Below are 17,612 nucleotides of genomic sequence, written 5' to 3' on the forward strand. Positions count from 1 at the left end.
TGGAGATGGAAGGAAGTGAGAGACGGAGATGGAGGTTTTGTCTTTCGAATCGAGTGAGAGAGCAGAGTTTTGGGCTTGGTGGCTTTCGGAGCAGAGAGAGAGGGAGCAGAGTTTTTCTCTTTCGACAGAGAGAGTGAGAGAGCAGAGAAAGAGGGGGAGGGGACTATCCAGAGGCGGAGAGAGTGAGGGAAAAAAGTTTGATCTCCTGTTTACGCAGGGTATAGTTTGGTCATTTGCTCACTTACGTGTCAGCAAGCTACTGGTCTCCGATATCCTGAAGTTATAGGAGTCTTCAGTCTGAAGTTATTTTCTAAACAAAAATACTCTTGAGTTAACCAATATTGTAGAGATCGAATTAGAGTTACGTTTAAGTTTTTGTCCGAATTTGAAAACTTTAAATACGAGAGAGGTAGATACATTAAGTGAATTTTACATCATTTATTACTTGATGGATTTATCTCTCTTCCTCTTGAGACTTTCAAATTCGAGCAAGAATTTGAATACTTTTTCTTTTACATGTCGGGACTAAAATATAAAAAACAACCTTATTTTGCAATTTCCTTTTTATCGTTTCATGTGAGATTTAATGATTTATTATTAATGTCCACGTTTGATATACCATAATATTGAACAAAAAAAATAAATTATTCTTATCAATGTTTATCATATCAATCATGTTATCATGCAGTGTTAAGCTTGGAATATGATTCAAAATATATAAAATGACAGGTGTAATACTATTTATAATTGGGACCATGCTATAGTTATCGATAATTCTCACTCAACGTGTAAATTTTCTTTTTCTTTTTTCTCTAAACTTTTTTTAACCCTCTTAAACATTAAAAAGAAATCACAAAGTCATTAAAAAAATACTTTATTAACAATTAAATAAATAAATAAATAAACAATAAGTAGCGAGTGTCGGTAGGATTGTGGAAATATCATTTCCCTTAAAGAAATGATATATACAAGCCCAAATGCACAAATCTCGTGCAGACATTTTATAAAAAAATAGACTCCATTATAAAAAAATGTGAAAATTTTTTACTTTTTCTTGATGGGCTCACATTTTTACAAAATACTTATACAAGGCTTGTATATTTGGAGCTTATACCTAATATTACTATTTTCCTTTTAATTGTAACCACCAACACAAGCATGAATTATAACTTATGATTTGAATTTTTTATTTTTATTTTTTAGTTTCAAATTTTGTAGTGTTAATGCATATCTATATATTAAGTGCATGGATGTAATCACAAGTAGGATTGTATTATTCAAATGACATATGCGAACAAATACCACTCTACCTCTTCAAAATCATAAATTCCCTACTTACTTTAATATCATTAATTCTCTCCATCCAATATTTTAAAATATTTCCATACTCACAAGGTTCGAGACGGCCGTTGGAAAAGGAAGAGTGACCATAACATAACGTCCATTTCATTATCCAAAATAAATATAATTTATTTTTATTCCTACTCATCATTCTACACAACACACATTATATATATTTATTTTTTATTTTATTCCTACAAAAATAATTAAATTCTTCTACTCATCATCATTCCTACACCACATACTTACTAAGAAAAAAATTAAAAAATTAAAAATTATGTGTAGTGTGGTGTAGGGATGATGAGTAGAATTTTTTATACTACAACATTTAAGTCCCGTTTGGATAATGAGATGAGATGATTTTATATTAAAGTTAAAAGTTGAATAAAATATTGTTAGAATATTATTTTTTAATATTATTATTATTTTAAAATTTGAAAAAGTTAAATTGTTTATTATATTTTGTGTAAAAATTTGAGAAAGTTATAATCATGAGATGAGTTGAAATGAAACCCGTCTGTATCCAAACGAAGCCTTAGAATTTTACTTTCTCCCTTGCATCTATAAATAGTTTATTAAAATTGCCAATTTATTAAAAAAATATGTTTTTTTATATGCCCAAATGACACATATCAGTCTTTTTTTAATGGATGATGAGTAGGGAAGGTGATTGTAGTATATGTAATTGTAAAGTTATTTATATATAAAATTAATCTACTTAAAGCATCTATTTGAATCTACAACTTGTAACAAGACGAGGCGTTCATCCGTATATATATCTTGTCTGGTTTAAGTGTACTGCATATTCTGCTGCATATTGTATGTATTATTCTGTTGCATGTTACTCCACCGAATCTACTGCATCTTATTTATTGTATCTATTCTTGTAGTTTTATTTAAATTTACATAAAAAAAACAAAGGCTATTGCGCTTTTGGTATGTATAAAAAATGAGAAATTTACTGGCCCTCAGCCCAAACCTCCTTGCTCTCTCTGCCACTTCTCAAAGTTCTTTGTTCCTCTCCCTGTTTCTTCCACCGCCACCGCCTCAAAGTATATCTCGAACCAAACCTTACTGTACCTTTACTCTTTCTAGAGAGAGAGATAGAGAGAGTTTCTCAGATTTTAGGCTTGCGAGAAAAAAGTGTGTGTCTGTGTTTTCCGAAGAAGCTAGAAAAGAGAAAAGGAAGGTCTGGTTTTTGCAATTTTGGGAGCTGAAAAATACAGGACTTTAAGCGAGCAAGTAGGAAAGAGAGTGACTCGATCTGGAGTCTAGACCAAAACTGTTTGACAGAACCAAACAACATCGTTACATGAAACTAGATGACCCAACTTTAAAGAAACTTCCTTGAACTTTTAGTTCCAAGCAGTTCTTCCCAAACTCAGAGAGAGAGAGAGAGAGAGAGTAAAGTTGATCTGTTTACTACCAGATATAAGAGCAAGAAAATGGGTTGCTGTTATTCAAGCGTGGAGAGGGAAGAGATCGTGTCACGATGCAAAGCAAGGAAGAAGTACATGAAGCAGCTAGTCAAGGCAAGGCAAGCTTTCTCGGCTGCCCACAGCTTGTACCTTCGGTCTCTTCGCAGTACAGGCTCAGCTCTGCTCCAGTTCGCCAATGCCGAAACCAATCTCCACCACCACCACCATGCCCCACTGCCGCTTCCCCCTCCTACTCCTCCTCCGCCTCCTCCAATGAGCCCCAGCTCCGACACGTGGACGTCTATAACTGCTTCCCCGGCTCTTCCGCCGCCGCCTCCACCTCCGCCGGCGTCGTCCACCTGGGATTACTGGGACCCATTTGTGCCACCTTCGTCGTCCGCCGTGACGGAGGAAGAGTGTGAGGAGACCCCGATGACGGCTTCGGAGGCTGTGGCCACGGCCACCACCGCCGCAGCGATCACCACGCCGCCACCTTCGGTGATCAGTGGGCTCTCTAAAGACACCACCGCCACGAGTGAGCTCGCCATGGTAGTGTCAAGGAATAGTAAAGATCTCGTCGAGATTGTGAAGGAGCTTGACGAGTACTTTCTTAAGGCCGCTGATGCTGGTGGTCAGGTCTCCTCACTCTTGGAAGTTTCAAGCTCGAGCTGTTCTACTCAAGGTAGTAAAGAAGGTAGGTTTCTTGCTCATATTTTTTTTAATGTATTTTCTGAAAGTGGGTGTGTGATCATCTCGTTTTTGTTCTATAAATCTGGTTACTTAAATGAAATTCTAAGATTATGTACTCTTTTTTTTAAGGGAGATTTATTCTTAATTGTCGTCCTTTATTCAATCTTGGGCAGGAAAAGTTTACAATCATGGATTCAGTTTGAGTCCATCGCTGTGGACATGGGGTCTGAGTTCAAAATTGTTTGATTTTGAGAAGATTGGTGGGGAAATGGTGGGAAGTGGCGTTTTGGTTGGGGGTATTGCCAGCGACAGCCACTGTTCAACTGTGGAGAGGCTCTATGCTTGGGAGAAGAGATTGTACCAGGAAGTCAAGGTAGATTAGATATTAGTTGCATGCTTTCTTGGAGACATTCTCTTCTGGGCACCATGCTTTTCTTCCCTTGTGGGGCTCTTGCTCGAATTTCCTTTACTTAAATTTCAAAGCACAGAAAACGAAATTAACATTCCATTATTGTTCCTTTCAGATTACTGAACAGTAACTTTTGGAACACTGATTTTTATGCTGACTATGAGTTTTTTTGCTTATCACAAACCTTGTTAACTTGACTTTTCTCTGTTTCTTTGCTTATCTTAAACCTTGATAACTTACTTTTCTCTGTTTCCTTTTGCTTTTAATTTTTATCTGTGTAATTTTCTTGTATTGATGGTGTTAGACTGCAGAGACCATAAAGATAGAGTATGAGAAGAAGGTGGGGCAGCTGAGGAAGCTAGAGGTGAAGAGGGATGACTATGTGAAGACTGAGAAGAACCAGAAAGACGTTGAAAAGTTGGAATCCCAAATGATGGTTGCTTCCCAGGCAATAGAAACAACCTCCGCTGAGATCATCAAATTAAGGGAAACCAAACTCTACCCACAACTTATTGGCCTTGTCAAAGGGTTAGTAGTCTCTTTACTGTTACTCCTACCACCTCTCTTTAGGTAATAAGACAAAAGCCCTTGACTTCTCGGGCCCTATCCAAAAAAAGAAAAAAGAAAAAACATCTATACTAGAACCAAAAACAAGCACAAAAAAGAGAGATGGGATTGCAGGGCATTTAAGTACTCGATTCTCATGGCTTTTTCATTGGAGATTTCTTTGGGAGAGTTGTTAAGAGCTTTGGAAGGCATTAGACATTGTTTTTTATTTTTTGTAATTAATGGCGGAAAAAGATGAAAAATTCTAGACATAAGTCTCACACTCTACACACCACTTAAAAATGTGATTTTACTCTTTTATCTATTGAGAAATAAAAGAGTAAAAGAATAAAATCACATATTTTTAAATAGTGTAGAGCTTCTGTGTATCACGAGTCGAGAGAGATAGATATATGATCGTGTCTGCTTAGCAGAGTGAAGGTAAACTCTGATGATACACCTAGGTCAGCAAATAGGACAGAATATATGCTTAATGGTACTACAGTACTGTAAGTTTTGGGGAGAAATAAAAGAAAATCTTTTTGACTGCTTTTAATGGGTTGTTATATGCTCTTTCTTTGTTTTTTATCTAAAAAAATATACGGCTCCAACTGTAACATGTACAATCTGCTGAGGAAATATGACCAAATCTCAACTTTGTAATTTATGATTCCCCACCCGATGATCTTTTTCCTGTGCTCCAGACAATTCCAACACCTATGCATGCTACTAGTACTTGTGTTATTTATTGGGCTCTTTTTTTATCGAGAAAATAAATAAAAAATCTGTCCATCCTATCTCTCTTTAGAATCTGGCCATATCTTTTGCTGACTCTCTTTTTTTTAAACAAAAATTTTATATGCAGTTATTTTTGCGCACTCCATTAATGTGATTAGTTGTATCAATTTTTTTAATATAAAATAACTGTTTTGACCAATTACATTAATGAAATGTGCAAAGAGTACGCAAAAGTAACTGTGTGTAGCAGAAATCTTAATTTCCAATTGAGACAATCTTGTGGCGACCAATTGGACCGGTATGTGCTTGTCTTGTAGGCAGGATGTGATCTTGGCTATACTTGTAAATTTGTAATACTCGGATATTGATGACTTTTTTTACTTTAATTATTGTCTTTATCTCAATTAATAATCAAATCCAATGTGATCTGCCTAAGAAATAAGTCATGAAAAATGATTCTTCACCTTAGGATTGTGTGGCATTGGATGCAGATTTCCATACGTATATTATGTGGGATGGCATGCAGACAATAGTATTCATTGGAATTGTGAAAAACAACATGGCTTCTATTTAAAGCTTAATTATTATGAAAAATATTCTAGCCACAAAGTGATTCTAAATAAGTAATCTCACAAACTGACATAACTTGATATGATTTGTCAGATTGTAAAGTTACTTTTATTATAAAGTAGATCTAACGGATCAGATGAAACCACATCAATTTGTAAGATTGTTTTTGTATAATTCCTTTGTGGATGTAGCAATTCTCAATTATTATTATTATTTTTCTTTTTGTAAGTATTATCTTGTGATTTGCCTGAGGGGTTGAAGTTAATAAACTGGTCACTCTGTTTAAATTTGCATTTGTTGTTCGATCATACAGTTGAAATGACTAGAAAGATCATGGGAGCAATGTATGTTGATTTTTTTAATTTTTTTTTTTTTATAATTAGTTGAATTAATCTTTGAATTGTGTATAAACAGATGAAACAAATCTCAGATTCTGATCTACTGCATTGTATGTCTTTGCAGATTGATGTGCATGTGGAGAAGCATGTATGAGTGCCACCAAGTCCAAACCCACATAGTTCAGCAGCTGAAATACCTCAATACCATCCCTTCGACTGAGCCAACATCCGAGATTCACCGGCAATCAACGCTCCAGCTTGAGCTTGAGGTCCAGCAATGGCACCAGTCCTTTTGCTATCTTGTTAAGGCCCAAAGGGATTACATCCAGTTGCTCGCAGGTTGGCTTCGGCTTAGCCTCTTCCAGATGAGCAAAAATCCGCTATCTAGAACTGGTGAGGAATCCAGAATTTACTCTCTTTGTGAAGAATGGCACGTTGCAGTTGACCATATTCCAGACAGGGTGGCATCTGAAGGAATCAATAGCTTCTTAACAGTAATCCATGCCATTGTGGTTCAACAAGCAGACGAGCATAAGCAGAAGAAGAAGTCAGAATGTGCATTTAAAGACCTCGAGAAGAAAGTGAATGAGCTCAGATCACTCGAGAGCAAGTATGGGCGATATTCCACGCCAGAATCCTGTGTCACTACAGGCGGAAAGGACCCAGTTGCAGAGAAGAGAGCCAAGGTGGAGATCTTGAGAGCAAAGGCAGTGGAGGAGAAAACCAAGCACGAAAAATCGGTCAGCATAACAAGGGCAATGACACTGAATAATCTTCAGATGGGCTTTCCACATGTGTTTCAGGCGGTAGAGGGGTTTTCCAGCGTGTGTACTCAAGCGTTTGAATCAGTATGCAACAAAGCCAAAAGTGCTGGTGAGGAGCATGATGTGAAGAGGATACTAGCTCGAGGAGAAAACCCAGAATAGGAAAAATGGTTTTGTGAATAGATCAAGTGCGTCTTTTTTGGTGTGACAAAACTGAACTGCACCGCAGCAGCAGCAGGTGGTTGCAGGATTCTTCCCTATACGCGAGTCCTTTCTGCACAGTAGTTAAAAGTACAAAGTAACGGAAGAATTCACGACCTCGGAGCCTCTGGCCGTGTTCTTTCTTCATCTCTTCTCGGAGCGGGAGGCAGCTGGTGGTTCACCGTTCACCTAGGTAGGAGTTTTTTTTTTTTTTTTTTTTTTTAATTATTATTATTATTACAATTTTATACCTTGGTTTTGTCTTTGCCATAAGAGAGTTTGCATGCTTGATTTTTATATCAATGTTTTGTTTTATATTTCTAATGAAGGGGTTGTGCTTGACGTGGTTTGTTATCATTCCAATCTACTGTGTTTCCTCTACTCAGATCCGTTTGGATTGAGAAATTATCTCAATTCATTTTATCTCATAACTACAACTTTTTTAATTTTCATAGAAAATACAATAAATAATTTGATTTTTTCAAATATTAAAATAATAATAATATTAAAAAATAATATTTTAACAGTATTTTATTTAATTATTAATTTTTATCTAAAATTATTTCATCTCGTCTTACTATCCAAACGGGAGTTTAGTATGAAATTGGAAGCCTAACTTCTTTGCTTGCCCAACGATAAAAACGCCCATGGAAGGGTCAGCTTGCTTGGCTTCATTGACGACAAGGTAAGTCTAGTACGAGATGAAATGATAGATACGTGACTCGGAGGAGCAAAGCTTCAACTCTGAAAATTATCGATGTTATAAAAAGGAAATCGGTGAAGGCGATAAATGAAGATTACCATAATTTGCAGTAATCCTGATTGTGAAATTCCTAGTGTCCTAAAATTGTCTGTAAGATCGCATTTGTGGTATCTCAAAGTGGTTCCCTTTCCAAGATTAGGTTGCGTTTAGGTAGTGAGATATTTTCAAATATTCTGTGAATAGTAGTAAAAAAAATAATAATAATATAATATTGAATAGTAGTGAAAAATATGTAAATAATAATAATAAAATAATAAATAATAGTAAAATATTATGATAAAACCTACCCAAATTAGGCAGGAGCTCAGTTAACAGAAAGGGTTGGCACATGTCAAATGACTGATTGGTCGACATAAATGGCCCATGAATGCATGTGTTATTCTTCTTTGTAGGTTCATAATGCTTGATTATTAACTCACTGTAGACTAATTGCATTGTTAAAAAGACTAGCGAGAGATTTCCCAATGCAGATGAATTCACAAGGGATATTAGAAAGTGAATTTGTAAAAATATATTAAGTTTTGAGTAATGGAATTTATTTAATTTTAAGAAAATGATAAGTTAATCAAGCAATCATTGGACAAGGTTGAACTCAATTGAAAAATTAACCAGACAAACAGAACCTAAACATTCGGTACTCAACTCAACTCGACTCGATTACAACCCTTCATATGGGTGCAGACATGGATATAAATAGAAAAATACTCCAAAAAGTTTTGAGCAAAAATCATTCTCCTACGCATTCAAAAACTTAGCACCTTTTTCTTATCTAATGTTCTTATAATTTTACTTTTTACTTTTGAAGAGGTTGTCCATGGAAATTTAAGCAAAATGAACATGTTAATCTTAGTCCTTAACATAATGTTTCAATCTAACCCTAATACTCGTTCAAATTTGCCTCTTTTATATCATAAAATGTGAGGATATTATCCCATTAAATTGATTAACATGATTTTACAAATTTATATCAAAGGTAATTGCCACAAACACACCTCCTCCTAACTTTCTTTGGCTGTTGGTTGACAAATCTATAACTACAGTGCAAGCACCTTGATGTTTATTACACAGCATGACAGAGATCGAGAACCTACCAACATTATCAGGCTCCACCTTATTTCTTTGTTTGGCCGTAATCTTTGATATAGACCCAAGAGAGGGCAGCAACCGACAGGAAAATGCTGAGAACCGAAAAGAACAGTTTTTACTGGACAGTGTGAGCCATACAATGTACAAAAAATTTACGATACAAGTTTGGTTATAATCTGCAAGCAACCTGCTGCAAAGTTGCAGCACAAAATGTTGGGAATTGTCACGGGTCATCGAAAGCAGATTCCAAAATAAACGCCAACAGCTCGGTAGGTGCTTCAAGATCCAAATTCATAGAAGAAAAATTCTTATCATCAACTACTATTCACCACCCCCACACAATTTGAAAAATACCCTCACATCTTATGAAAAATACCCTTATACCTTATGAAAAAGTTATAGGTGTGAAGTTTGAGAGTGAATAGTAACTGATGCATGTGCCGCTGAGGGACAAACCGTCAAGTCACAAAAACCAAATTTCAAATCCCTAGAGATACCAACTAATACCACAATTTATGTTAAAGGATCCAAATTTCTACCACTCCACGTACTAATAACTTAATAAATTGAATAAATTCCCCAAGGAAAATACTCATCCACACGAACTCATCTCAACTCAGACAAGTTCCCGTATAATATTTAACTTCTAACCTGTTGGTAACTCACATTTTCAAAACTGAGAACTGAACTTAGTAGGACATTTCAAAACAATTTACATCTATCACAATCAAGGGAGGGAAGGGATAATTATTTACAGCAATTTTTTTTTTTACTCAGAAGATCACATCTAGACTGATTCTGCTTGCTTCTCAAGCACTCACATTCTCTTTTTACCAATCTTCTATTTCATCATCAGTAGTCTCACTTTCTTTGTCCTCCAATTTCATCTTATCAAAATAGTCTTCTGTTATGTCCAATTGCATCGATACCTGATGCGTTTCCAGGCCTCCAGTGGTTCCATATCCAAGCCATTTGAATACAGGTGTGTACTCTGTAGCCACAATTGACATATCTGATAAATTTATTCCGCTGCAACCATCGAATCTACGTTTTGCCATCTCATTCTGCAGTCACCACACCAATTAATAATTCGCTTGACTATCCTTATTCTTCTCTTTTTTTTTTTCCTTAATAATCTTGTCACTGACGACTTAATTTAAGTTGACAAAAATAGGACCATGCACAAGTACTTCTACCAGCATTTACTGCAGTCACAAAGCAATATAGCCCACTGAAGAAAATTCATAGGCATTTCGACCAGAATATTTTAATGTGTGCTGGAATAATTGAACATCCCATGTTGTTTGATGCAAATAAAAAATACTAACCAATTCAAAAACCGTAAAGGAAAATCCCAACTCTCTAGGTTAAGGTTTATGTATAAAAAGTACTCAAAGGTTTACTCATACTTTGGATGCCATTCGTTGTCACTAATTTATGATTCACTTTTATAGATGCTATCTTCTAAGTCGTGGCCAAGGGCCACCACAATCCATGTAACCCAAAAAGGCAACCGTTCTAACTTCATTGCATACTTGAAGTTCAAAGATGGATCAAAATTTCTACACTACCTTGTTTTTCAGGAAGTTTACTTTAATGACCATGTTCTGATTTACATTAAAGTGGTAACAACCCACTTGAGAAAAAACAGTATAAAATGAAAGGAAAAACTACAAAAGACAAGGATCCAATTTTACCTTATTGTGCAGTAATGACCGCTCAATCTGCCAGAGCTTTGGCCGACGAATGGAATGCCACCTGCATACCCAGAAAGTTTTTTTTCATTGCCCAACTTTTGAAAGCCCTTGCTTACATCTATGATTAATTTAAGCATATAGATTTAACCTGGAAGGCAATGGGTGAGAATTTCCAAATAACACACCACGAGCAGCAACTGAAGCAGCAGCTGACTGTAAAACATTTTCTGCCTCGTTATATCTAGATAGCATTCCACGGAAAGTAGCAAGAAGCATGTCTGCATCGCCTAAATATGACGCCACAGCCCATGCATCGTCTATTGCCTCCTCACTCAGGAAATCTAGAACTACAAGAAAATTGTGTGCAACAGCAGGAAATCAGTGGCATCTCACATGACAGAATTCAACAGCATGCAAGTTTTTGGTAAGTCAATAGCACAAGTTGCCACCCTTGTTTGCATGCTTGCACAAAAAACAGAGCAATAGCAATAATCATTGAAGAAATCACAAATTTAGATAAATATATCACCATTTTCATGTAGAAAATCAGCAATAGGCCTTGCTTGCCCATGTGCTTGACAGAGAACCTTTTCTGGAGCATGCATCTTCAATGGCAACCTTGATAATCTCTCCTGTACAATAAACTCAGCTTGCTCTACAGCACATGAGCACGCATGTAAGTAATTTTGAGTGGCAGCAGGAGTAGCATTATCATTTAACAAGAGATAATTTAGACCCAAACTTCAGACATGTATTCTTGAATCGTTTTTTTATGTATGCATGCTTGGATCATTATAAAAACTCAATACTATAACTCGATATTAAAAAATTGCTTTTCTCAGAACATACCCAATTCCATGCCATTTTCAGAGTCTCTTTTGTTATGCAGAAACTTTCCAAGAGCATGAAATAAAGAAAGTGACTCATCTCTGCCAAATTGCAAAGAAAATCCATCATCCAAAGCCCTGAGCACATCTGGTTTTTCTCTTGAGCATATGGTAGTGGTATAACATATAGATAAGGAATGCATGGGATCAGGTTTGAAACAGAAGAACTGTAAAGATGTAATTGCATGTCGGATGTCACCGCCACTCGCATTGGCTATTAGATCAATCTGATCAGCAGCAACATTACACCGTTCTTGTCTGCATATTCTAGAAAGTGTCCTCTTAATAGAATTATGTGTAATAGGATTGAAAGCAACCTGAAATGTCCAGATCCAGTTTAAATGAGCATTCAGTAACAAAACAAATAAAAAAGAAGACTAACTTGTTCAAGAAAGTAACCTTACAAGCCCCAGCACTCTCAAGACATAACCGAAGTTCTTCAAAGCATCTTGCAGTGAGGTCTGCTGAATCAGTTTTACCACAGTCAGAGAGCAATACAGCCGTTGGTACCCGAGTTGATTGCACAAGAAGATGCAAACAGTTTTGAAGTCTACGAAAAGCAGCTTTTCCATTCATCACTGGAAGATCATCAATTAGGAGTATGACAGATGATTTTGACCCTCCAGTAAAGGATGACGGGATCAATCCATACTTTCTTATTCTCTCAGCAAAATTTTCAAACTCATCCAACTTAGATGTGTAGTTTATCCCTATTAGTGGAAAAATTGTCACCATCAGAAAGTTGATATATGTTAACCACAGTACTTGCAATAAAGGAAATGATAATGTTTGAGTATCTGAACTAAACTTATAAAATCTATTTGCACAAGTACCTAAGGTATAATAATAATTTTTAAAACATTTACGTCTTCATGAAGGTTAACGGCCTAGTTGTGAAATGTCTCAGACCACTGGATATAGCACAACTCATCATTTGATCTAAAACTATTTGTCATGGATGTGGTATACACCTTAAATAAGAACCCATTTCACAAACACTAGCAAATACATCAAAGGAATCGAATATCAAAACTGCAAAGTGAAAACTTAAGCCAACATGTTTGCATCTCCTGATCATGCGATACACAAAGTGATAATGTGTGGGAGACCAACCCATGCTCAATGCGTGGCAATGAGCAATAGAGAATGAAGCAGGATGGGATAAAAAACACCCCTCCTTCCTCTGGGTCAAAAGGATTCACCATAACCTAATTGTGCTGCATCACTCCATGAACAAGTCTAATTTAAATACCTGTGCTGGAGTTATGTAGGTGTTCTTGCCAAATGATCGGAGTAGGTGTGTTCCATTCACACACTCTGGCTCCAAGGTGAGATGCAATTGTGTGAATAGTTGCCTGCAAGATGATAAAGCAAGATTTTTCAAAATGACTATATAATCATTTTTACCAATATAATAAATTGGGCAAAGGCATTAATGCATGAATGAAGAACATGGAAACGTACAGATTTTCCCACTCCAGCTTGCCCAGTGATTACAAGAACTTGATTACTAAATTTTTCCTGTAAATAAAGAAGGCGAGATCATAAAGCTCCAAAATAATGATGCTATAGGAAGAGGGAACACAGAGGTAAGTTATGATCACTTGGGTTAATAAAATCTAGACAATCAGTTGATAGACCCCAGCATTAAGTGACAACATCAAATCTCCAAACCATATCTAGAAAGAAAGAAAACTAAATTATGGCAATGAATATGATAAAAAAATATCAGTAACATACAGTCAAGCAACTTAAAGGTAATCAAAATCCTGAAAATCCTGAAATCTTAAGATGACAAGGCCACAGTTTCAATATAGCTACATTGTCCTCGTTATTTACTTATTAACAAGTATAAAAAACATATAGCTACAATTATCTAGGTTTTGCAAATCAAAGGAAACTGCTCATCAGTTCCATCATTATTTTCATCATCCATATAACTCTAGGGATCACAGCTTGTTGAAACTCGTCCTTCCCACCTTTTCACACTAGCTAAAGCCATCTTTTAAATGACAACAAAGGTATTAGAATAATTTTTTCAGAAACTGCTTATCAAAAAAAAAAAAAAATTCAGAAACTGATAGAAGTGCCAACAAACACTAATTAATTGGAAACAGTCCTAGTCTACCATAATAAAACCCCAGCCCATATTAGTGCTGATTGGTTTCTTCCTTCCTCCTCTTTTTTATCTGATTTTAATCTTTGTTTTCCTTTCTTTATAGAGGAAAAGAACTTAGATCACACTAATAGCTCCGATAACTACAAAACTACCTTAGAAGATCTCAATCTGTCTTCAAACCATACCTTGACTTCTTCAACCTGTTACAGGGGCAAAAAAATGAAAAAAAAAAAAATAGCATAACGTACACATTATAGAAAATGAAGCAAATTAGCATGACCTTCTTTTTGTGAACAGCAAGCTCTTCCAAGGAACGAGGTTTGTATTTGTCAACCCATAACCCCTGTGTGTTGCTCCCTTGCAAACCTGATTACATTCCCAATTCCATTTTAGTCAATGGCAAACAATAAATCAGAAGAAAGAAAAATGTCTAAATAAAAAACAAATGGATAAACAAGAGCCCACAGTTAGGGAGATCATTATAAAAATTTTATCACTCAACCAACTAAATTTAGAACATCAGCTATTAGGATTATTTCCATATTTGAAAAAAAAAATCAGTCTGAGCACATAACTACACAATGCATAGCAAGTCATGACACCATGTTTTGGCATCAGAGCCTCCGCCAGAGTGCATATAGGAAGGAATCTGATGTTTATTTAACAAGGCAAAGTTAGCATCGCAAACAAAGAATCTACAACAATGGCATACCAGCAGATACCTTGAACCCATTATATACTTCATCAAAATCTTCACAATAGTACCTGATCTGCATTGAATGAAATCAAAATTTTTTAGTAGTCAAGAAAAACATCTGAAATTTGAAAAAACAAACAAGGTTATTTATCCATGGAACACAATGAATGGGAATAAAGAAACTTCCAATTCGCTAATAATTATTGTCATATACCGGCATTTAAAAATGAACATCAATTCACGCTTTCTTCAGTTTACAGGGCTCAGTGAATTAAAAACCCCCACGCAGAAAAGCCAGTTATACTACTTTCATAAATCTTACAAATCCCAAACGAGATGGTATGGTAAATTTCTTCAAAAGAGGAAAAGACTTGAACATACATCGTCAAATTTACTGGATTGTTTACTCGAATGAGGCCGAGAACCAGAAAGGCGAGCCTTCTTCGCTCCTCTAGGGTTTGAACGAGTGACCAATAATCTCGATTTCGGCTTCGAAAAGCTCCGATTAGAAGTCAATGAGTAGTCACTGTCTTCACCATCCGATGATAAAACAACCACGTTGTTCCTCTTCCCCGTAACCATGACGTTCAGAAAAACCTATGGTTAGGGATTTGTAGGGAAAAACGCCAGTGGAATGTTAGGGAGAGTGAAGAGGTTCTGCAAAAAGAGAGATGAGGATACTGGTGTTGAAACGAGCTGATTTTTGTCGTTTCAGAGATTATATAGAAAGAGGTTTCGCGGGTTTTTTGCAGTGAGATTTTAGCAGGCGTAGATGAGAAGCTAATGGAAAAGTTAAGGGCCATTTTCTTATGTACATCTACTATTATACTAATTATTGTTTATAAGTAATGAAATGGACAAAAATTCTATTCACCAACTTTACACTATATACAATAAATGATTTTTTATTTTTATTTTTTATTTTTTTCCTTAGTAAGTAATCACATATAGATGATAAGTAGAATAACTCAATTAATTTAGCAGAAATAAAATAAAAATAAAAATAAAAATAATTATAATATGTAGTATGTGAGATAATGAGTAGCAAAACTTATTATCTAGACTCCAAATGTCCTATCTTTAGATAAATCAAATCTCCAATTTCCAAGGCTAAACAAGAAATCATAGAACTAGCAACAAAAGAACCGACGATTCACCTTAATATTCTTCAACAATAACTAAGATCTCGTTTGTTTTCAGAAATGAGATGAAGTTTTTTTTAGATATGCATGAATAGTATTAAGATATGTTAAATATAGATAAGAAAAGATTAACTATGTGTTTATTTATAGAGATAAGATGAGATTAGTTTGACTTTTTCTGAAGTATTTATACTGGTGGGACCCACAAATAATTATATTCAGAAATTACAGAAAACCCTTGAAGCCCGTGCATGAACAGTACAACTGATTTGATCAACATTTTGGCATTTTCTTGGGCACTTATGTGAAACGTTTTGTCTCTTTTTTTTATGCTTTCTTTATTTACCAATTATGTGTAATTATTTTTTTTTTATCAAATATTTTGCTGAGTCGTTAGAAATATTTGTAAAAAAAAAAAAAGACACAACCTCATTTAAAAAATATTATGCTAAAATATTTCTAAAATATATTCCTAAAATATATTCTTTTTATCAAATATTTTACTGAGTCATTTCTAATATTTTGTAATAATTTTTTCTACTCATTATTACTACACCAGAAACTTGTTAAAAATAAAAATAAAAAAAATAAAAATAAATATGTAATGTATGGATGATGAATATAATTTTTTTTTAATATTTATCTTGTTCTTGTAAGATGTTAGAGTTTTGTTATACATAAATTAATGTGTTAATACATCAATTATCGTGAAACCTATTTTAATTTTAAAAAAATTGTAAATACCAATCAATTTTTTACATAACATCGTTATATCAGTGTGTATTAATCTTTAAATGATATGAAATTAGATAGAATAAAAAAATATTTTCATCAAACAAAATATATCTATCAATTATTTTGCTATAATAATTAGAACAGAATTCACATTTCTTATACCATTTTTTAAATATTTATATTGGTGAGACCCACAAATAATTATATTATTTGTTTATAATAAAGAATTGCACAAAACAGTCGAAGCCTGCGCCGCTAAATGCCGTTAAAACCGTTGAACAGTGAAGCAATTTTTGTGAACATTTTCGCTTTTTCTTGGGCGTTGGGTTGAAATGTTTATTTTTTACTTGCTTCCTTCATTTATCAAAGATCGGTTATTATATCCTACATTTTATCAACAAACTTGCAACCCGTTAGAAACATTTGTTAAAAAAAAATAAACACAACCTGATTTAAAAAATACATTCCTAAACTATCAAGTAAAAATAAATATATAAATAATTGAATCCAAAATTTCATTTCATCTACCATTTCTCATTAAATAGGATGCATCATGAATTATTGAGTAACCCACAACGACAATAGTAACACATTTAAATTCATAGCTCGCATAAAATATATCAGTTATCCAAAATAAGGGTAATTTCAATTCCAACAATAAAATAACAGTATTAATTACATGCTGATCCTTAAATACCACCATCAATGGCCACCATTTGCTTCCCATATAGAAATGACAATCTCATATCTAATTATAGTCATATTGTTTTGTGCTTCAGTCGTCAAGTCTACATTACGAGATGAGGATGCCCCATCACCAACCGTAGGCTCAATAACTGGTAGCTGCATCCTACTCTACTCTTGAAATATCTAGTCATCGAGGATGACCATTTTAATAAAGTTGTGCAGCGCACAACACGCTGTAATAATGAGTCGTCGTCGCCATACCGAATATGCAGGCATTAACGAGAGGATTTTGAACCGTTCTTTTACAACACCAAAAGCTCGTTCTATAATATTACGAACTGTTGAGTGACGGTAATTAAAATAATATTTATACCCATGAAATTGCCTCTAGTTGTGACGATCACTCATGTGATAATGTTCTCTTGGATAGGGGCAGCAATCCCGTGGTGCATGGATAAGTTGAATCCACAAGATAATACTAACCTGAGAGTCTATTTATTTTCAAAGCATACAGTTCAATTAATATAATAGAAAAAAAAATATTAGCATATTTGAAAAAGTTTCCAAAAAAATAAATGTTTACCATTTGGTGGACATGGAAAACAAGCTCATGAATCACTGCCAACATGGTGGAAGACACGTGTTTTCTGCGCAGATCCATCACATCCAGTGTAAATAAATATAAACTAATTATGGCCAGCACATTCTAGACAACTCACCCAAATATATTTCGATATGCCTCACGCAACTCAACTGGGACGACAGCTGGTATCATCATACCGTC

The 17,612-nt window shown here is 34.9% G+C and overlaps 2 protein-coding genes across 2 annotated transcripts; one reads left to right on the forward strand and one right to left on the reverse strand.

The window, feature by feature from the left end:
• The first annotated feature begins 2,312 nt into the window (after positions 1-2,312).
• On the forward strand, positions 2,313-7,372 carry LOC121259043 (protein ALTERED PHOSPHATE STARVATION RESPONSE 1-like). Its single transcript, XM_041160524.1, has 5 exons — positions 2,313-2,699; positions 2,745-3,453; positions 3,623-3,822; positions 4,163-4,386; positions 6,175-7,372. Exons 2-5 carry the CDS (start codon positions 2,787-2,789, stop codon positions 6,974-6,976), a joined length of 1,893 nt encoding a protein of 630 aa, XP_041016458.1. The 5' UTR covers positions 2,313-2,699; positions 2,745-2,786; the 3' UTR covers positions 6,977-7,372.
• Positions 7,373-9,388: 2,016 nt separating this feature from the next.
• On the reverse strand, positions 9,389-15,038 carry LOC121259044 (cell cycle checkpoint protein RAD17). The gene is made up of 12 exons (XM_041160525.1): positions 14,646-15,038; positions 14,280-14,337; positions 13,848-13,933; positions 13,720-13,767; positions 12,913-12,969; positions 12,701-12,803; positions 11,848-12,158; positions 11,411-11,765; positions 11,091-11,216; positions 10,710-10,908; positions 10,562-10,622; positions 9,389-9,928 (listed from the first exon to the last, which is right to left on the reverse strand). The coding sequence occupies exons 1-12, from the start codon at positions 14,844-14,846 to the stop codon at positions 9,695-9,697; spliced, it is 1,839 nt and encodes a 612-aa protein (XP_041016459.1). The 5' UTR covers positions 14,847-15,038; the 3' UTR covers positions 9,389-9,694.
• Positions 15,039-17,612: the final 2,574 nt, after the last annotated feature.

This window comes from Juglans microcarpa x Juglans regia, chromosome 4D (assembly GCF_004785595.1).
Source record: "Juglans microcarpa x Juglans regia isolate MS1-56 chromosome 4D, Jm3101_v1.0, whole genome shotgun sequence".
Taxonomy (NCBI): Eukaryota; Viridiplantae; Streptophyta; class Magnoliopsida; order Fagales; family Juglandaceae; genus Juglans; species Juglans microcarpa x Juglans regia.